The 21962-nt window shown below is 47.9% G+C and overlaps 1 protein-coding gene across 2 annotated transcripts in view; it reads right to left on the reverse strand.

Annotated features, from left to right (window-relative positions):
- Window positions 1-8569, reverse strand: part of Yy1 (YY1 transcription factor) — a 34496-nt gene extending 25927 nt beyond the window's left edge. Inside the window, exon 1 of one of the 2 annotated variants that reach the window (XM_076849657.2) lies at window positions 7482-8562. In XM_076849657.2, the coding sequence (XP_076705772.1) occupies window positions 7482-8154 (673 nt within the window). In that variant the 5' untranslated portion in view covers window positions 8155-8562. Of the gene's footprint in view, window positions 1-7481 lie in introns of both variants that reach the window. The other variant, XM_076849658.1, reaches the window with a different exon arrangement.
- Window positions 8570-21962: the final 13393 nt, after the last annotated feature.

Consider the following 21962-nt stretch of genomic DNA (forward strand, 5'->3'; position numbering starts at 1 on the left):
ACTCTGTGCATTCCTACCTCTCAGGACTCCCCTTCATATAAAACAGGTTTTTTGTTGTTTTTATTTTCATTTTTTATATTTTTCGGCAGTGCTAGGGATTGAACATAAGTGGCCTAACCACTGAGATATACCCCAGTCCCAAAGTAGTACAGTTTAATATTCAGTATTATGAAAAGCTCGTTTTTCAGTTACAGTGGCTCATGTCTATAATCCCAGCTACTCAGGAGGCTGGGGCAGGAGGGCTGCAAGTTGGAGACCAGCCTGAACAACTTAGGGAAACCTGTCTCCAAAGGGAGGAAAAAAATTTGGGGTGATGTAGGTCAGTGCCAGAGCACTTGGCTAGCATGTTTGAGGTTCTAGGTTCAATTCCCAGTACTGACCAAAAAAAGTTCAATTTTGTCAAGTTTTTCACATCTTGGTGTCAGTACAGGCAATGTAATTTCCCTTTTTATCCTGGTTGCCAGGAAGCTCATTAGGGGAGAGCTTAGTATTTCCCACATTTTCTGTGATCTTGATTCTCTATTTTCAGTGTGCATATTTACCTATTTATGTGCGTGTTGGCTGAATTGTTTTTCCATACCATCCATCTTAGGCCATTTACTTTGCTCTGGTTTCCTGGGTTGCTTCTAGCAAAAGACATCATCTACTCATCACTGCCATCACCTAGTCCTTCAATAAAATTGGAGTGGGTTCAGTGATTTAGGAATCACTGATAAGCAGGTGGCAAAATCTGACACAGGCTATTTCTCATTTAAAGACCTTGTAAAAAGATACCATCATTTTCTAAGTACCTGTTGTATGCCAGCAACTGTCACATTTCTCAATCCAAGCAAAATCTTTTTCATTATCAAGTCTTATGGTTTAGGCATAAGAATGTCAGTCACAGAAATGTCAAATAACGCCAGGTGTACTGGTACATGCCTATGATCCCAGACACTCTGCAGGCCAAAGGCAGGAGGATAGAAAATTCCAAGCTGGCCTCAATCACTTTTGAGACCCTGTCTCAAAAGTAATAAAAAGAGGGAGACTGGGGTTGGGGCTCAGTGGCAAAGTGCTTGCCTAGCTTGTGTGAGGATCTGGGTTTGATTCTCAGCACCGCATACAAATAAATGAATAAAATAAAGGTTTATTAACATCTAAAAAAATGTATTTTTAAAAAAAGGAATAAAAAGGGCTGGGGATGTGGCTTTGTGGGAACGTGTCCACTGAGAAGAAAAGAAAGGGAAGGGAAGTCAGGTCAAAGAAAGTATCTGAAGCAGCACATTAAGTGGCAGATCTGGGATTTGAATCTAAATCCTTCTAACAGAACCCTTCCTGCCGCAGTCTGGCTGGGCACAAATCACCTAAAAGCACATGTATGTTCAAACAGGAAACTTTATTGCCTGAACTCCAACAGCACTCTACAACACTCCCCAGGAACTCTCCCGAACACCACCCACACGGCCCCTCTCAGGCACACCACACCACACCAACCGGAACTCCCTCCACCACTTCACCAACCAATGCGAACTCCCCAGGAATCCCCGCCAGAGCTCCAAAGTAGTGGGCGCAGGGGTCTATATATATTGAATCAATCCAGCATCATCTTAAAGGCTCACCGCCAGGTGTCATCCCAACTGGCTGTGGCCCTCAATACCTTCCTTCTCACCTATTTGAGTAGTAATGGTGCCTTGCACTTAGGAATACAAAAAGGTATTTTGATCTACATACCATGATTCTGCCTTATAGCACACTTTCATCCACGCAATTGTTTCCAAGAACTCAATTCAAAGTTTGATGTTCTCCTAGAAGAAAGGCTAGACTACAACAGAAAAGGTTCCTGGACAGTAGTGCAGCCCCTTTGTCTACTCCCCAATTCCTCTATTTGAGGGGACTTAAAACTTACACAAGAAATAACCATTATACACAGACACACACACTCTTTTGATGAGTATGTGCAAAAAATCCCCTGGGATTGAAGCTGGGGCACTTAACCACAGGATCACATTCCCATCCTGTTTTATTTTGAGACAGGGTCTTGCTAAGTTGTTCATGCTGACCTTGAACTTGCAATCATCCTGCCTCAGCCTCCAGAGTTGCTAGGATTACAGGTGTGTGCCACTGTGCTTGTCTAACTACTACAGTGTTTTAACCATTACATCATTCTAATGATTAATTATATAAAAATCATTGTGTAGGGCTGGGGATGTGGCTCAAGTGGTAGCGCGCTCGCCTGGCATGCGTGCGGCCCGGGTTCGATTCTCAGCACCACGTACAAACAAAGATGTCGTGTCTGCTGATAACTAAAAAATAAATATTAAAAAAATTCTCTCTCTCACTCTCTCTTTAAAAAAAAAAAAATCATTGTGTAAAGCTTAATTAGATGATTTTTAAGAATTCTACTTGAGGGCTGGGGGTGTGCCCCAGTGGTAAAATGATTTCCTAGCCTATGAGAGATCCTGAGTTCCATCCCCAGCAAAGAAATTGAGTATATTGCTTCCTATAGTCACCCAGCAATTTGTAAAGGAGAATTTATGGATTGGTGTGGTGGTGTGCCCCTATAATCCCAACTATTGGGGAGGCTGAGACAGGAGTACAAGTTCCAGGACAGCCTAAACAACTTAGTGAGATCCTCTCTCAAAATTTAAAACACCAAACACCAAACAACAACAACAACAAAAGACTGAAAATAGTGGCCGAGGGTGTAGCTCAGTGGTAAAGCTGCCTGTTTAGTGTGGGAGAGGCCCAAAGATCAATCTCTCATTTAAAAAAAAAAAAAAAAAAAGATTAAAAATGACTTTAGGAATGTCCTATTTCAACAACTTATTTTACAAACATTCCAAGGACAGAAGACTTGCCAAGGTCATATCCTTGCTTGGTGCCCTCTAGAAAGGAAATACGATGCTGTGAATGGTGTGATTCCTGGGAAACACTGGACTCTTGCTGAAATTAATCACAGGACTGGCTATGAGGCTCAGGGTGGAGCACTTACCTACAATGTGGGGACCTTGGGTTCAACCCCAACACCACACACACACAAAAGAACACTTATTAAGATATGGTGGCCAAGCCTGTAATCCCAGCGGCTCAGGAGGCTAAGAAAGGAGGATGGCGAGTTCAAAGCCAGCCTCAGCAAAAAGCTGAGACCCTGTTTCTAAATAAAATACAAAAATAGGGCTGGGGATGTGGCTCAGTGATCAAGTGCTCCCGGGTTCAATCCCTGGTACCAAACAAAGAACACCTCACTGGTCGGGCATGAAGTGGTGGTGCATGCCTAATCCCCAAGGCTCAGAAGGCTGAGCCTTAAAAAAGAGCTGGAAATGTGGCTCAGTGGTTAAGCATCCTGGGTTCAATCCCTGGTACCTAAATAAATAAAGACTCACTGGTAAACATTCAGTTTTGAAATCATGAAACTCCCTCTTTTGCTTACTCTTCCTACTGGACATAGTAAGAACACAAAAAAAGAGTCACCTGGGCAGATCAGGAGTTAATCAGAAGAATGCAGTTATTAAGAAACATTCATTATAATAGCTGTTTTGCTCATAACCTGTTATTAGCCCAAAGTTTCCCAGCTTTAAAAAAGACTGAACCTGCTAAGCAGACTTCAGAAAACGAACAAGAATCCCTTTTGTAAATAACCACGCAGCATAGGTATTTTGTTTTTTAATTTACTTTTTTGAAAACCTAAGTACTAGTTATAGGTAAGGACAGGATCCCTTAACTTTTCCTGAGATGATTTTTCCCACTAATGAAGACAGCTGTTGGCAGCAGGAGGGGAAAGGGAAGGTTAGTAACCCAATAGTAAGTCTAAGGCACAAGAGGCTTTCTCAATAAGCTTAGGCTCCCAAGCTACCGGATCAGGACTCAGGATCTATGACTGAGCTGCCCTATGTAGGTCATGCAGTTGACATGATTACTTTGGATGGCTTTTTGACATGGCTCCATGGAAATTTACAATTATGACCCTTCTATGTGGTGATAAACAGCACAATAAATGAGATTAAATGAATCTCAAAGGACTGGCAAATGGTCATGACTTATAATTTCTGGCAAAACCTGAGTTTTCTGTATAAAAAATAAAAATTTGATACATTTTGACTTTCTTTCAACTTTCTGATTTTAGAACCAGTAGTTTTCTCATCTTAAGATGTTCTCTACTCACTCCAGCACAAAGCACTCCTATATTCAGTCTAATGGAGATAGAGTATCAACAGCTTCAAGAAGGTCATAAGGCAGGGGCATAGCTCAGCGGCAGAATGCTTGCACAGTGTGCCCAAGGCCTTGCGTTCCAACCCCAGCACACCCCCCCACCAAAGGTCACAATTTCCAGCCACAGGAAAACAAGATTTTAAAGACCCACTGGTTTCTCTCAAACTAATTGTTTTAAATGCTCAGCTTTTATCTCAATTTTCCCTACTCAACTCAATGGTTAAGTGCTTTAGTTTATAATTGGCTCTATAAAACACAAAGTCACTCCTATATAATAGTGATGAATATCTAAGGAAAAAAACCACATAACACTGTGCTCTAAATCTGTCATTAATCATGTAGGCAAGGAAGAAGACCAAAGTAAACACTGGCCCAAAAGTAACTGATTAGGAATATTCAAAACCGAACTGTGATTAAATATTAAAACATAATCAGATTAAGGAGGCCTTAATTTTCTCTTCTGTAAAAAATAAGCAGGTCCTGCCAAATTATCTTCACAACTGTACTGTTCAGTTAAAAAAAAAAAAAAAAAAAAAAAAAAGGTACATGCCACCACATGGATGAACCTTGAGAGCACAGTGCTAACCCAGGCACAAAAAGCCACAAGCTGTCTGCTTCTGTCTGTATCAAATGTCTGAAACAGGCAGGTCTATAGACAGAATTGTAGATTCCTGGTTGCCAGGGGCTGGGAGTAACTAATCACAAGTTACTCTTTGAAGTGATGAAAATGTTTTGGAATAAGACAGTAGTGACTTGCACAGTCTGGTGATACAGAAGAAACTACTGAACTGTGAGAATTTTATCATTTTTTTTAAGGCATTTAAAAAAAGCAGACCTCAAGGAAGTTGGCATACAAGCAGAGACCTACAAAATCCAAATATTTGGTTTCCAAAAACATGCTGACTCCTGCTAAAATGTTTTGTTGTTTTTTTAAACCAAAAAGTGCTAACAAACGAATAACCAGTACCCAGAGAACACCCCACATGTACATTATTTTTGTAAGGGCTTCAGATAACTAAGCTTGGCATAAAACTGTAAAATTGGTTGCACAGCTCACTCCAATCTACATGATTAGTTGAGTAAACTGCACTATAGTTAGAATACAATTCTCATGCTAGGATAGAATTTGCATATAGGAAAACTGTTAACAGGTCAACACACACAATCTTAGCTTAACTATCTACTTTGATCTAATTTCTTCACTTACCATTATATCGTCCTATTTCAGTTCTGAAGGTGAAATTATTTTCAGAATTTGAACTTGGGATATGCAGAGTTGAACACAAACTAGTTAGCTTCTCTTTGGTACTAATTCCAAATCACAAGGACAAGGAAGGAGGACAGTTTACCACAAGCATGTCTGAGAAAACAGGCCATCATCCTACGTTGCTACCATTGGATATGCATAACTAACTTTAGGCAGAGTACTCCGTAATACACCAGACAACTAATGCTTTCAAGAAATACAAATTAAAATAACCCCAAATTGTGAATCCTCCTAAGCAGCCACTTCCACAGGGAAAGTGATGACTTGAAAAGCTGACCTGATGGTAAATTAACCCACATTAGGCCCCTCAGGCTTTCTTTCCCAGCCAGCTGCCTTGATCCACACACTTTATGAAGCAACTTCACACACTGTGAGGCCTTCTGGGTCTGGAAAAGTGGGTTTACAATTTGGTAAGACCATGTGCAGAAAGTTAGCAAACACCAGTTCTCTAATTTGCTGTAAAAGCAACATGACCATACCATGAAATGAAGTAAATTTACGGGGTTAATGTACATTTACCTACATATCTAAATTCAAATGGCATACCAATCCAGCCAATTCACCAGTAACATATACCTCCCTCCGTTATTCTACTTCTATTAGTGAGAAGTCATGCCTTTTAGCTCATGACATGATCAGTGCACAACCATCGCGAGCAACCAAAATATGCAGAAGGTATCTTGCAATCACTATTAGGCCTTTGCATACTCTTAGTTTTACTCAGTCCTCTTTGAATCACAGATCCAACTAGTTTAGTTATCCAGACACAGCCAGGACCTTTCATCTTCTGTTCATTCTTGCCTGTGAATTTTAACGATCTTTTAATACTCAAAGGTCATGGATATTTTGAGGCTCCACCCAGTTCCAAGAATCTAGGTTTAAGTTATGGGGAAAGGGGTTCTACCTCAAACTCAGTAACAAACAATTATCATAGTTGCTGGATTCCCCGGATACGGTAGGATTCCTAGTCGAGGGATATCCCTGCAATCAGCTAGGCAGGATAAGAACCCAGTTATCGGACACCAACATGACAAACCAGCCCAGAGTCTACGCAACCTTTTCATAGTTATAAACTGAAACTCTTAGATTTTGCACGTCAGATCAGATTCTTCCGCCGTACATGCGTTTTCTGGCCCTCGTTACAGTCGTATAATAACAGTAACCTCTCGCTTATTGGAATCCTTTCCACGGAGAAAATAAACAACGTTCTATAAAGTAAAGCCAGAAAGACTTAAAACAACTGTCCGACTTGGTTTGATGGCAACATCCATTGCTGCGCAAACCAACCCAATCTATTTGCAAAGAGCTGAACGCTAAACCCCAGCGAAACCCAGGGGCGCTTGCCCCACGCGCGAAGGCCCTTCCGCCAGCTCCCGCCCGGCTCCAACGAGGAGCGCGCCCGCAGCGCGGTGACAGGCTCCAACCGACGCCCGAGCCGGCACACGCGGGCCCTACGTGAGGCACCAAGTCCCGCCCCGCAGCGCCGCCGGCCAGGGCAGCGTGACCGCGGGGCAGGGTCCGGGACCCCGGGAGGGAGGAAGCCGGCCCGGTGCCGCGCGCCGCCCCCTCCCGGAAGGCCGCGAGAGGGAAGACGGGGCGGGGCGCAGCGCCCCCCCGAGGAGAGCGCCGGAACGGCACCAAGCTGCCCGGCGAGGCCCGCGAGGCCCGCGACGCGACCCGCCAACGCCCGCAGCGGCCCGTACGCCTGCCGCCGAGCGCGGGACGGTGCCCACCACCGGCCGGCGCGCGTCCGTTGGCACGGCGGGCGGCGCGCCGTCCCCTCCCCCGCCGCCTGCCCGCCCGCCGCGCCAGCCCTCGCGCAAACTACGCCATTGCGGCCTAGCCGGGCGGCGCCGCCCCTCCCCCGCGCCGCCATCTTCGCGGCCCACCGCCCCCGCCGCCGCCATCTTTTGGGGCCGCCATACTTGCCCGGGCGGAGAAGATGGCGGCGCCCATCACACACATAAAACATGGCTTCCCTTCAAAACAAAAACATCCCGGGCCGCGACGCGCGGCCGGCGCTCACCTGAGGACCACATGGTGACCGAGAACTCGCCCTCCAGGGTCTTGATCTGCACCTGCTTCTGCTCCCACTTCTTGTTGCCCGGGTCGGCGCCGCCGCCGCCCGCCGCGCCGGCCCCGCCGCCCAGGTAACTCTTCTTGCCGCTCTTCTTGCCGCCGCCCTTCTTGACGCGGCCGCCGCCCGACGACGACGAGCCGCCGCCGCCGCTCTTGCCGGCCGCCGCCACGGTGACCAGCGTCTGCTCGATGTAGTCGTCGTCGCCGCCGGCCGGCGCGGGCACCGGGATGAGGATCTGGTCCTCGAAGCCGTCCTCGGCGCGCAGCCCGTCCGAGTCGTCGCCGCCCACCACCTCCTCGCGCGTCTGCACCAGGATCACCTCCTGGTGGTGGTGCACCTGGGTCGGGTCGTCGGTGACCAGCGGCTGCAGCGCGATCATGGGCGGGTGGTGATGGTGGTGGTGGTGGTGGTGGCCGGCGTGCCCGTGGCCGCCCCCGCCGCCGTGGTCGCCGCCGCCGCCGTCCTCGTCGTCGTCGTCGTCCTCCTCCTCCTCGCCCACCACCGTGGTCTCGATCGTCTCCACCGGGATGGTCTCCACCTCGATCTCGTGCAGCTCCACGATCTCGGCCGGCATCTCCGAGCCGTCCGTGGCGATGTAGAGGGTGTCGCCCGAGGCCATGGCTGAGGGCGCCGCCGCCGCCGCGGCGGCCTCGGCTCCTGGGCTGCGGGCGGGCGGGCGAGGAGGCGGCCGGCCGTGGGGAAGGAAGGCAGAGGGAGGAAGGCGGCGGGCGAGCGGGCGGGGGGAGAGGGGGCGGGCGGCGGGGGAAGGGGCGGGCGCGGCGGCCGCGGCGGCGGGGCTTCCCCGCCTCCCTCGCTCGGTGCGCCCCGCGCTCCCTCGGCCGCTGCTCGTCCCGCTCCCCGCCTCGCCGCGCCGCGCCTCGGCCGCCCGCCCTGGCCGCACCTCCTCCCGCCCTCCGGGCCGGCGCTCCGCTTCCCCCTTCCTCCTGCGCCTCCGCCTCCTTCCACACAAATACCAACTCCTCAACCCGAGCCCAGATCTCGCCGCCGCCGCCGCCGCCACACTCCGCTCGGGCTGGGCCTCGCGAGACTTACGCGCTGGCCCGGCCCGCCCGCCTCGCTCTCACTCGCTCCCTAGCGCTCTCGCTCCTCCTCCTCTGCCAATCGGGCGGCCCCGCTCGCGCAGCGGCCCCGCCCCTCTATCCGGGCTCCTCCCGGATTGGGGCCGCTGGGACAGGGGGCGGGGCGGCCCCCACGCGCGCTGGCTGGCCCGAGGCGCGTGACGTCAACGCGGCGCCGCCGCCGCGCCTCCTGCCGCTCGGCGTCGCGCGGCGCCCGCCCTCCGCGGTGCAACAGCGACAAAACCGCCGCCTGGGGCCCGGGCGGGTCGCACTTAAGAGCAAGGCGACGCCGCTGCAGCCGCCGACTCCGAAGCCGGTGAGCGGTCCGCGCGGCCTCGGCGCACGGGTGCTGGAGACTGGGGAGAAGGGAGGGGCGGCCTGCCAGAGGGGGCTTCGGGCCTGGGACGTCCCGGTTACGGTGCGGGAGCCGCCGCCACACGTTGTGTGGACCGGTCGTCCCAATAAAGTCTGCTTTGACTAGAAACGCCTGTGCTTCGTTTTTCGTGTTCAGCGATTGCCCTAGGCCTCTCGCTTCGGGCGAGCGATGGCGGGTGAGTGGAGCGCGTGAGCGAACGGAGTCGGGCTGGGAGGACAATGTCCCCAGCACGGTCCTCACCTCGCCGCGGGAGTCCTGGTTCCGCGCGCTGCGGGGTCCCGGGCGGCCGCTGGTGGGCGGGGCGGGCTGTCGGAAGCGGCGCGCGGGGCTGGGGTCCACCGTTGGCCGACTGTCCGTTATTCTTTTGTGACCCGCGGAAACCTGAGACAGAGCCGTTGAGTGGCTGTCTCCCCGTGGACCTTAGAACTACAGCGTCCTGACCGCTCTGGTCCTGGGGCTCGGCTGTTCATAGCTTCCTAACATTTTCTTCCGAGCTTTGCTTTCTTAGCTGTCCAGCCAGTCGTCGTTTCCCATACCACTGTCTTCACCTATTTCTCACCTTCTTCAGTGCTTCTTGTGTGCTCACCGGGCTTTGCATTTATCTCATTGAAAATTTAAATTTTATTTTCGGCGTTATGCTCCATTATAACTTCACCAGAGCCTAGTTTTTCGGTTTTTTTTTTTTTTTTTTTTTTTTTTTTTGCGCGGATTCGCAGAAAGTTAAACATTCCTAAATGAGATGTATTGCTGCGAACTGTTTTTGTTCTAATACTGGTCGGCCTTACAGTTGGCTTATTAAAGCAATAAAGATTATCCGATTTTTTTGGTGGTGGTGGGGCACTACTGGTGACAACCCAGGGGTGCTTAACCGCTGAGCAACATCCCAGCCCATTTTTAATTTTGAGATAGAACCTCTTTAAATTGCTAAGGCTGACCTTGAACTTGGGATCCTCAAACCTCAGGATTCCCAGTCGCTGGGATTACTGGCATGCGCCACCATGCCCAGCAAATTATCTGATTTTTAGGAAAACCAAAAAAAATTTTTTCTTGGGAAAGCGTGTCTTTGTGTGCTCTTTTGGTGTATGTAACACCATTGTGCATTGTTGAAGGGGGTCATCGTTTACTCTTGACTGTTGGAATAATGTTCATCCAGCTGAGGCCCATGGTTGTTCTGAACACGTGTACACACGTTAGATCCCACTTGTTAAAACAAGCAGGAATCCTATTATTGGGAATGTACTAGGGACACACTAATGCATTCAATTAAAATGCAATTTTACAGATTTTCGTCTTATTTCTAAATGGTATTGGACTTGTGTTTGGGAAATATTAATGTAAGAAGAATTATATCTTCTTTGAGTTTTACTTTTGTTTTTATTTACATTACTGGGGATTGAACCCAGGATCTCATATATGCTCAACAACCAGTCTACCACTGAGCTGTATCTTCAGCCCCCCTGAATCTTGGGTTTTAAAACCTGAGTAATTAATTCCCTTTGGAGTGCTGCACCCACACAGTTTGGCAACTCAAATCTGTTGCGTTAAGTCATTTCTGGCTTCATAGCTTATAAACTCTGCATAAATATTTCATAAATGAAAACCAGTTGGAGGATTTTTATGTGGCTTAATGCTTTTTAATTTCACTTTCCCTGCTCTGTAGTAGTTGATGGGGAAGTGTCTTTGCAAGTAGTTGATATTTCTCTATAGATATCCCAAAAGAGCAAGAGAAACTGGAAGTGCCCATTAGGCAACCCGGCTTCTGCGTCAGATCTGTGGATGTTCACAGTCAATTGGAGAAAGCCAAAGGAGGTAAAATGGCCAGGCAGGGTGATAGGTAAGAGCAGTATGATGCTCCTGAGCTGCCTTAGCACTTGCTCCAGGAATAGCTTTTGAAGCTTGCTCCAGCACAGCTAACCTGTTCAGCAGGCTTGAAGTTTTCTGTGGTGGGAGATATTCAGCTTCCAATTCACTAGGAAGAATCCATTAGACAAGCAAAAGATACTGCATTGTTGGCTGTAAGTTAAACTGCAACATCGACCATGAGACTCTAAAGATGGGGATAATTTCACCACTTTTATTCTGTTTTTCTCTCTGGGCAGAATGCACTGGGCCAATGAGTACTTCCTCTGGAGTCCTTGGGTCTGGCCATGAGACAATGATTATTGACATTAAAACTAACTGGCATTTCTCTTATACCAGCATTTACCCACTATTTTCCTTCCTCCTATCTGGGCAGAGGCAGAGGTTGGTTTTTCCACAGCTCAAGTCTTTGGAGTTGTTACTTGCTTTTAATTCATTCAGCAAAACAAGATTGAAAGCACCATGGCAGAGGGGAGCTCAAAGTGATTGTGTTTGACCGTTTCTTATTAAGAGTTTCCAAAACTCCAATTTTCTTTTGCTATTGGGAAAGTGAGCATCAGTGATAGTAGAAGAAAGGAGAATGTAGGAAACTTCATAACAGTTATGAGAAACTTACTAGGGTCACCAAGAAATCAGAGCTTGCAAATGACTGAGATGGAAAGACCAAAAAAAAAAAAAAAAAAATGTGTCTTTTGGCTACCTGACCAGGACAGATGCAGGAGGAAGATGAGGACTGTTTCAAAGTTGCCATAAGTAATATATTTGTTGCTGAATTTAAGTTTTTAGGTGTTGCTTAAATGAGATGATGGGACATAATAGGGTCAATATTCAAACTTGGTTAAGAGCCTGTAGTTTAAGAAGGTGTGAGTGGAGAAGGGTAGAGGGTGGGAGTGGGCAGAGGAATAAAGGTGTTCATCAAAAGATGCATAATAGCTCTCACTCCTTGCTTTGTTCAGAGTTAAGTTTTGTTTCTCATTTTTAATTTAATTTAATTTTTAATTTTTGGGATACTAGAGATTGAACTCAGGCCACTGAGCCACATCCCCAGCCCTATTCTGTGTTTTATTAGGAGACAGGGTCTCACTGAGTTGCTTAGCGCCTAACCATTGCTGAGGCTGGCTTTGAACTCATGATCCTCCTGCCTCAGCCTCCCAAGCCACTGGGATTACAGGCATGCACCACCTCGCCCGGCCTCGTTTATTGTTTTTTGAGATGCTGGGAATTAAACCCAGGGCATCCCATATGCTAGGCAAATGCTGTATCCCAAGCCTGTCTCCTTAGTGATTATAGGCAAACAGACAATTAAATCTAATTTGATGGCACTTCTATTTCTGACAGTTTGAGATTAGTTCAAGCAATGAATTCATGCTAAGTGCTAAATAATTTTCCCTTAGAGTAATTTGGCTGTCTCATGAAATTATGATTCTTTTTTGTTGTTTTGTTTTCAGTACTAGGAATTGAACAACCCAGGGATGCTCTACCAGTGAGCTACATTCCCAGCCCTTTTTTATTTTTTATTTTGAGGCGGATCTTGCTAAGTTGCCCATGATGGCCTCAAACTTGTGATCCTCCTGCCTCAGCCTCCCTAATAGCTGGGATTATAGGCATGTGCCACCGTGCCCAGCTATGAAGTTGCTTTCAGATTAGTTCTGATATCCAGTTCTTTTATGGTAACTTCAAATAGAAAGTCGGTGCTTTGCATCAGGTGTAGGACTGAAACTGTTGGAACTAGGCAGGGTGTCATCTTGTCCTATCCATTTTGTAGACAAGGAGACCAACTGAGGGCAGATATGCACACCAGTCACTTGGCAAGGTGGGAAGGCAGCACTGGGGCTGATGAGAGCTCAACTCTTCTACCTTTTCTGGTTTCAAAGACAGTTTGGGTGGTAGAACCCTGTTTCAATTCAGATCTGTGAAAAATCAAGAGGAAAATTCCTGTTTGCTTCTAAATTGGTTCCTCCTAGTTTTGATTCTTAAAAGTTAAATGAGAAACCATAGGTATATTGTATTAATTGTCTAAACCATAGGTGATTTGGGGGGAAGGGTTATAGAGTTTTTGAAACCTGAGCTTCTAAAATCAGTGGAATTTTAGATTATGGTGAATGAACCTAACTGTATATGTGAACAGGTGAGGTCCCATATTGTTTAAAAACTAACGTTGTTTATACAACATCATATGTGTTTTTATAAGACCTTGATCAAATTCTTTTTTTTTTTTTTTAGTTTATTTTTTTGTTGTAGTTGGACACAATACCTTTATTTTACTTATTTATTTTTTCATGTGGTGCTGAGGATCGAACTCTGGGCCTTGAACATGCTAGGTAAGTGCTCTACCACTGAGGATCAAATTCTTAATCTTAGGCTAAGTGGTTTATTGTGATGATTGAATCTGATTATTGCCCATAAATACAAGGAAAGTTGAAATCCATGGTAAAAAGTTAGTCACCATTTTTCTCTACTTGTTAGCCCGTTGCCCCTCCAAAAAATCTAAATTGGCCTGTTTATACCTGCTCATGCTGTGAACATGGAATGTGCAGTTGAACAGAATGAATAGAAAATTCTTTAATTCGTGGTAGCTTTCCTAAACAGTTTTACTACATAGTTACTGCAGTGTAGAATTAGAAGGTGACTTTTTCGCATATTGTGTGTGAGCCCCTGTTAGTAGACGTGTCCTCTCTGAGAGTGAGCAGTAACATCCCCCATAGAGCTTCCTATCTGTTAAATAGGAGTGACTTCTCAGAAGGATTAATTCGCTGAGTGGAGCACCCGCTGTGCAAGTCCCAAAGGATAGGTGTCTTTGAAGGAGAGGGGTCTGCTTGTCTTAACGGGGTCTGCATATGCTTCCCTAAATTTTCATTGTGGAAGTCCTGGGAAGAAGTAGAGAGTTTGGGGACAGGATCAATCCTAACCTAGTCAGATAAAGATCTCACTGAGGCAGCAGCAACAGTTGACAGTTCTCTGTGACTGATTGCACTTTAAATGCCTACCTAGTGCTTGTCCCCACAGCAGCCTTTTAAAATGTTAATTTCTACCTGGGAGGGTGCTGAAGGCCTTTAGGGAAGCTGAGGCCAGCCCCCAGGTCACAAGGTCAAGGCCTCCCTAGGCAATATATCAGTTGGTAAGTTTGCAAGTATTTGAGACAGGCCTGTGGCACTTAGTATAAAAGGGCTATTTGTAGCTTCGAAAATTTATAAAATTAACAAAATCAATCTCTCTCTCTCTCTCTCTCTCTCTCTCTCTCTCTCTTTTTGTGGTACTGGAGCTCAGGGCTTCACTCCCAACCTGAAAATTACCAAATGAGTCTACTGAAGCAACTTCAGAGCAGGTGGATGAGTTTCTCTTAGCACTTGGTTACAACTATTAGGTCCCACTATTTAATTTTTATTCGTTTTTTTTTTTTTTTATGAGCCATTCCTTGTTCAGCATTCTCACTTGAAACTTAAGAGTAGAAATCAGGCTGAGATGGTAGATCAGTGGTGGAACATGCGCCCAGGACCCACTGCTCACTTAATTCTCAGGTGGATGAGAAGTCACTGCTAGCCAGAACGTCTTTTTAAGATATTTCCTGTATCAGTTATAAGTTTTTTATGCCTCTGAGCCTGTTGGGTTGCTGTCTATTAAAAGTGGAATAAACAGGACTGAGATAGAGCTGAGTGGTAGAGAGCTTAGCTAGTGTGCAGGAGGCCCAGGTCCATGCCCAGTACCAGGGTTGGGCAGGTGGGAAAAACCATCTGCTTTAGTCTCTCATTGGACTTTTTTTGATCCAGCTACTGGTGTCTTATTCCCTTGTACCACAAATGAGCCACAGAACACCTCACAAAGGTGTCCTGGTGGGCTCTGGCAGCTTCCACTCAGAAAAACAGTGCAGAGTGGTGAGTCCGCTAGGGGGAGACACACCAGTTTCCCTGTGTTCTGTGAACCGTGTTGCAGTGTGGAGTTACCGTCTGACCCACAGTTCTTTCCTCTCTTGTGTTAGGTACAGTTTTGTTTGTTTGTTTGTTTGTTTAAATATTTGTTTTAATTGTTGATGGACCTTTATTTAATTAATTTATTTATTTACTGATATATGGTGCTGAGGATCGAACCCGGTGTCTCACACATGCTATGCAAGCGCTCTATCATGGAGCCACAGCCCTAGCCCTTGTGTGTGGTTTTAAACTCGGATTAGACTAGGATTAGAGAGGAAGGACTTTATTATAGTCAAAATCATAGTCTCTGTGGCCGGTGCTACAGAGGCTGAGCAGGATCACTTGAGCCCTCAAGTTCAGGGCCAGCCTGGGCAACATAGCCTGACCTTGTCTCAAAAACACTGTCACAGTGTTCTGTTTACTACATGAGAAATAGATTAGCGATGTTCCTCCACTGTTTCGCTTAAATGTCACTGTCATGGTGGCCTGAATATAATTACAGAGTACCCAAATCTCTCCCTAGTGACTTTTCATCAGATCACACCAAACAGCCCTTTTCCATGCCAGCGAGGGCCTGACGCTGGATCTGCTCCCTTTCTCCCTCAGTGGAGCCACACCAGGCCCTCAGTGGGCTCCCGTCACCTCGGTCTCTTCCTCCTTGGGCCTTCACAGCTCCGCTTACCCGTCTTCCCACCTCTTCAGCTGCCACACCCCGGCTTTACCACTTCTGAGAACAGCACCTCACCGGAATCTTCAACTCCAGTATCCTGTCCTGCCTGTTTCTCATACCTTCTCTTCCACTGTCCCTTGATTTTGGCTGAGACCTTCAGTTTTCTAACCAGGTGAGGACTCCCTGGTGGTCACAGCACCCTCAGCTTCTCGTGCTGCTCTGATAAAACTTCACGGTAGATCCATGCAGCTGGTACTACTTAAGTCCTATAGGGAAGAGGCACCTCGTGACTTATATGTGGATCCAGCATCAGCTGAGTGGTGTCACTTGCAAGTTGTTTTTCTCAAGTTGGCAGCGTAGCTTAGAGGTAGAGCGCCTGCGTAGTGTGTTGTTTTAGTCAGCGTTTTCACTGCTGCCACCAAAAGACCTGACAAGAACAATTTTAGAGTAAGAAAAGTCTATTTGGGGGCTCACGGTTTCAGAGGACTCAGTCCATAGACAGTGGGCTGCATTCCTAGGGCTTGGGGTGAGGCAGAACATCATGGTGGAAGAGGGTGGCGAAGGGAAGTGGTTCACATGGTGATCTGGCAGCAGAGAGCTCTCCTCACCAGGACAAAAAACAAACCCCAGAGGCTGTGCTCCTGAACCCACCTTCTCCAGCCACACCCTCCCTGCCTTCAGTCACCACCCAGTTATCCCGGACAGGGGATTAATGCCCTGATTGGTTAAGGCTCTTGTAGCCCAGTCATTTCACCTCTAAACCTTGCGTTGTCATGAGCTTTTGGGGGATACTACATATCTAAACCATAACACATGTATAAGGCCCTGAGTTCAGTCCCCTAAAAAAAGAAGTGAATTGTTTTGACTTGAGTTAACTTCACCCTCCTCTACCATTTTGCTCAGCAGATTCTCCAAATTACTTTCCCAAGAGTCCTAAACAAATCTACTGTGTCCCCATCTCCCCAGCTCCCTTTGGTAACCCAATTCCAGGGCCTCTTTCTTCAGGAAAATTGGAGAGATCAGAGTTCATTTTCCCAAATGCCAGCTGCACCATTCCCCCATGGATTTACCAACAGAAAGCTGCTCATCTCAGCTGCACTGCCCTCTGGCCAAGCCCACCCTCCCTCCGTCTATCCCTGTGGGTGCCCCACCATCACGCGTTCTGTGGGGCCTATAACACCTCCCTCACTACGGGTGCTGTTCCTTCACATTAACGCTCTTCCTGGCCTTTGAAAAAGGGTCTCCCTTGAGCTAATTTTTTTTTCCCTGTTGCTAGAGATCCAACCCAGGGACCGTTTACCACTGAGCTATACTTCCAACCCTTTTTATTTTTTATTTTGATTTGGGGTCCCACTGAGTTGCTGAGGCTATACTGGAACTTGCAGTCCCCCAGCCTCCGATGCTGGGATTTAGAGGTACATTGCCGGGTTTCTGTTCTCACGACTAAAGGGCTCAGGGGTCACTTCAGTTAAACTGGGCCAACTGGGCTGCGCAAAATAACCACACAAGAGACACAATGCCTTTTTCTTTGGGGTCGCTGTGACGGCTCCTCTGACCTTAAAGGTCTGCAGGAAGAGAGCGCGAGAGCATGAGCTGACTCTTTTTATTGAGGAGAAGCTATTTAAATGAGGCAAGGGGTCAGGTTTCAGGGGGCTGAGTCTATCTTCATGATGTTCATTGTCAGCAGGTTGACTGACACCTGGGTAGGCCACGCCCAAGGACACAGTAAGAGAAGGGGACACACACAAGGCATTTCCATGGAAGATTCTATCCTAAACAGGGCAAGGGGTTATATTACAAAGGAACAGGTGAGCATAACTCCACCCATGGGGCTGTAGCAAGACACACCCATGCAGGAGACACTGACCCTCGAACCCAAGAAGGGTGGGGAAAGCTCTGCCACATTTCTGCACCTCAGCACCCAGCACCCAGCCAGGGAGTGTAACCCAGTCGCGTGTAAGGTTGGTCTCCCACAGTACATGCCCCACTACTAGTGAGCCATTGTCTTATTTTGTTCCCAGCTAAGCCTCTCAAGCCCCTGTCTCTAGGGTCTCCCATTGGTGGTCCAGACACTCTGTCAGCCACCTCGTATTGTACCTGGACAGGCAAAGACTTCTAGGACCTTGCTCACCTGCCCTCTCTGAGCTTGACACCTGGTGCGGCTCCGCCCCTGGAGTCCTCTTGGCTATCCTAAGGGCCCTTTTGTCCTCTCCATCCTTCTGGCTCTTCCTCCTTGCCACTGTCCTTGCTCTGTGTGTGTTCTGCTGGTTGGCTGTCCACACTGCCTTCCACTGCCACCTGCATCTGACCATTCTCAAGCCTCTCTCTGGCATGGATTGCCCCAGGGTCCATATCCCTGTCCCACTGATCTAAGTCGCCTTTCTCTGGTCCAACTGGCACCTCCATCTTGCTTCCCTCTCTGCTCCCTGCCTGCTTCCTCCCAGCAGCCCTCTCACCGGTCATACACTACCCAGTTGCCCGTGACTGAACCCTGGACACCCTCTCCCACTCTCTCTCTTCCCCTGATCTCCCACAGGCAGTCACCAAACCCTAAGCTGTTCTTGCCATTTCTCCAATGCCCCTCGTCTGCATGTCCACTGCTCCTGCCTTTGGCAGGCCCCCACACTCTCACCTACACCTTTGCCAAACAGCAGCTCCACTTGCCTCCAGCCCTCCTTCCCCAGGGCACTCCTCAAGGGTTCTGACCCCACTGCTCCCCTGTTGAGACTTTCTGGGACTTCTGAGGCCTCAAGATGGACATCTCTCAGCAAAACATGGCCAAGCCTTTCCGCCTCATTTACTACCCTTGCTGCTACCTGCAAGCAGTGTGCACCTTTGCCTAAAGTCCTTTCTCCTTTCCTCTGAGACAGAGCCGACTCCTCCTGCTGTTTGGGACAGCTTTCCTGGGAAGCTCAAACTGCTGCCATTGCACTTGTACCTACACTAAATCGTGTCTATGAGTGTTTCTGCTTTCACACATCGAGGGCAGGGACAGTGGCCTTTCATTCCCAGAGGGAAAAGAGCCAGCCCAATTCTGGACTCTGGTGGGCCCTGTCAGAACAGAAAGGTCGCCAGATGTATCTGTAGCTCTCCATGGTTCTGAGCACTGAGGGCCAGGAGTACCCGCTGATGCACGAAGCACGGAAAGTGCTCCTCCGCTGGGCAGGCTTCTGCCAGAGTCTAAAAGGAGCCAGACCTCTGGGAACTGAGTCTCTCAAAATGTCAGGAAATTAGATGTAATTCTAGAAATTTCATTTTGAATACTGAGAAATCATTTGTCTCAGAATTCCTTTATAACATCAGGAATATAAAGAATATTCTTTGCCCTAAATTATATACAGCTGGTGTATATTACTTATTTCTTGAACACGTATTCTAAAAGGAGCTTCTGCCGCAGTCTGGCTGGGCACAAGATCACGAGCCACTCAAGCAGGAACAAACTTTATTTTTGAAATAGCCGCCAATACCCCCTGCGCGGCCGGGAAGATTGCCGGTCCACACACAGGGCGCTCTCCCTGTCTCCTCACGGAACCCCCGAGCAAGTTCCTCCCCCGGAATTCCCTCCTACTGCACTTTCCCGACCAATGGGAACTCTCCAGGAGTCCTGCAGCAGGCCGAGGTGAACAGCAGGAGTCCGGTATCCATATGAATGTAATTTTTAACATAATCATATCATCTCAATGGCTAGCTGGCATCACCTTTCAATCAAAAATGTCATGCATCATATTAATTGGCTGTGGCTCTTAGCAAGCTTCAAGTGGACTGTGCTTTGGGAAGATGAGCTTATTTTGTTTTCAGCTGAAGCTGGCAGCCTCATCCAGCCCTCCCAAAGCAAATGGTCTTACAAGTAAAATCTTCCTACAGCAGCCGCTATAACAGCGGAAAGTCCATGCAGGAAGGCCATTTCCTGTTGAAATAAATGCTTATTGATTTTTTGGGTTTGGGTGGTGGTGGGAATTGAACCCAGGACCTTAGGTCTGCTAGGCAAGCACTCTACCTCTGAGCTACATCCCCAATCCAAAAATGCCTTATCGATTGCTATATTAATCAAATAGTTAGCAGTTGGCTGCCATTTGTTACAGAAGAGTGATGTTTTATGGATCCACTCATGCCCTCTTCTAGCCATTATGTAGCAATTTCCCTCAGACTCTGCTCACCCCTTGTTTCCTCAAATCACTGAATTCCACATGCAAAGTTTACCAGGTGAGAGGACAGAGCTATTCCAGACTTAGCTTCCCCTTGCAGCAGGTGGTGTGTCCAGGAGTGAGGTCATGCTATCAGGCATCAGTGTCCCTTTCAGCATTCATAGTTGCAAACTAGGGCTGGGGTCTCCAGGATTGAGCACATGCTTAGCATCGGGGGGAGGCCCTGGAGCCGATCCCCAGCCCCAGAGAACAAATGAAATCAGAACTGCAGGCTCACCACTACCTGTGCACACCCGCTCGGCTGTTCAGCCACATCTCTTCACCTTATATTTGAACTGTTGTTTTGTGGATCTAAATTTTGAAACTTACATATTCTATATTAAATACGATATGTAAATCTTCATCTTGTTAGCTATACATCCTGGGAACCTACCGAGGCATGGGGAGATGACTGTAATCCAGGCTATTCATTGTCCTGCCACCTAATACCAGTAGGAGCAGCTTAATACCAGTAGTGCCCTTACTGTGTGCTGGCCACGGTTGTTCTAAGCACAACAATGTAACATATTAAAGTGGCACAGCTTGAGTTGGAGGTGTCCTGCCAGTTCCCTTGTGTGATTTAGGAATATTTAGATATGTGACCATATATATTTTATGGGGAGCTTTTTGCTTTAAACTGTATGTAAGCTTGGGTTATTGTATTAGTTTTCCATTACAACAAGGAACACTTGAGACAATCAGCTCATAGAGGATGTATCATGGCTCAGAGCCTGGAGGCTGGGCCAGTGGCAAGGCAGCGCATCATGGCAGGCACAGGTGGGAGCACACTGTTCGCCTCAGGGTGCCCGGGACTCAGAGGAAGAAAGTTCATGTGTCCCACTGTCCCATCAAGGAGACCCCCTCTAGTGAAAGGAAGACCTCCTGTTAAGCCCCACTGATAGACCCAATCTGATCTTTTCTTAAAATTGGGAGCCATCTCGCCACAAAGCCTTGAAAAGCTAATTTCAGCTTTACTATAAATTACTGCAAATTCTGAACCTGCTTGGAATGCCTGCCCGTGCCTTGAACTCACCCATGCCTGGCTCTCTAACCAGATAGCAGCCCTCTCTGAAACTTTAGTGACGCCTCACAAATCTTGGCTTTCCCTGGCCAGATACCGACCCTCTCTGAGGCTCTAATGACCTTCATAAATTCTGATGTCGGAGCCAGCAAAAATGTAAACTACCATTAGTGTCATGCTCGTCGGAGTTTTGCTATCTGTAACCCCCCTTTGTGTAACTTTCTGGGCTATAAAGCTGGGCTGCAGGAAAGCTGCGGCTGCTGTCTTGTTCCTGCGGTTTTGGGTGGAAGAGGCAGCCCGGCCTGTCGAAATAATAAGCTTGGTTTTAATTGGAGTCAGTGGTCTTTTCTTGCGTCCTGGTCTAACACCACCTCTCCCAATAGAGCCTAACTGGGGACCAAGTCTGTAACACATGGGTCTTTGGGGACATTTCTGGTCCAAACTGTAGAGTCATACATCGTAAATACCTTCTAAAACAATCCAGGGGAGCGGCTGGATACACTACCATGTGTCACATGTGTGAACATGTACGCACTGGCTTGGCAGAAGGCACAGGTCGCTGTAGTGTCAGGGTGCTAACCCCACAGCTAGGTTCCCTCCTTGTAGGCCCTCATTCTTTCCTTTTCAGGAAGTGGACGGGGATCCTCTCTGGGTGGTGTGGGGCTGGACCTCCCTGCCTTGTGTATGAGGCAGTGCTCTCTGCCGAGCTCCACCTCAGCCAGAGGGTGGGAGCCTGCCTTGGCAGGTGTGTGGACAAGGCTTCTTAGTCCCTGCAGCCCGTGGTGGATCTGAGGAGTGGCGGAGAGCGTGACCCTTTCCAAACAGAACAGTGCCCAAGGAGATGTGTATTGAGGAGAACTCGCTCCCCTAGTGGACAAATTGCTGGAGGAGCAGCTCTGTGCTGAGGCCCTCGGCTTCCATCTCTAGCACCAAAACCAAAAAGGGGCACAGCCTCCCTTCCTGCAGTCACCCTGTGACAGTGAGGAAAAGGCTAAGAGAATTGCAGGTCCCTGGCAGGTGCTTCGAGCCTGAATTCTGCTGCTGGGCTTCCTGTGTGAGCCATTGTACTGGGGCAGTGACTGGCAATGGACTGTCCAGTCGCTCCTCCTGGGAAGCTGGTGTGTTCAGGGTGTCCGAAGTGTTTTCCCAGAGGCATCTTATGGATTATCCATGTGGAATGCAAGGAATATTATAAGACCATAAATTTTTTGAAGAATATTTTTTCTTTGCAGATGAATACAGTATCTTCATTTTGTTTATTTTTATGTGATGCTGAAGATTGAAACCAGTGCCTCACGAGTACAAGGCAAGCACTCCGTCACTGAGCCA

The sequence above is a fragment of the Callospermophilus lateralis genome, chromosome 3, assembly GCF_048772815.1.
Source record: "Callospermophilus lateralis isolate mCalLat2 chromosome 3, mCalLat2.hap1, whole genome shotgun sequence".
NCBI lineage: Eukaryota > Metazoa > Chordata > Mammalia > Rodentia > Sciuridae > Callospermophilus > Callospermophilus lateralis.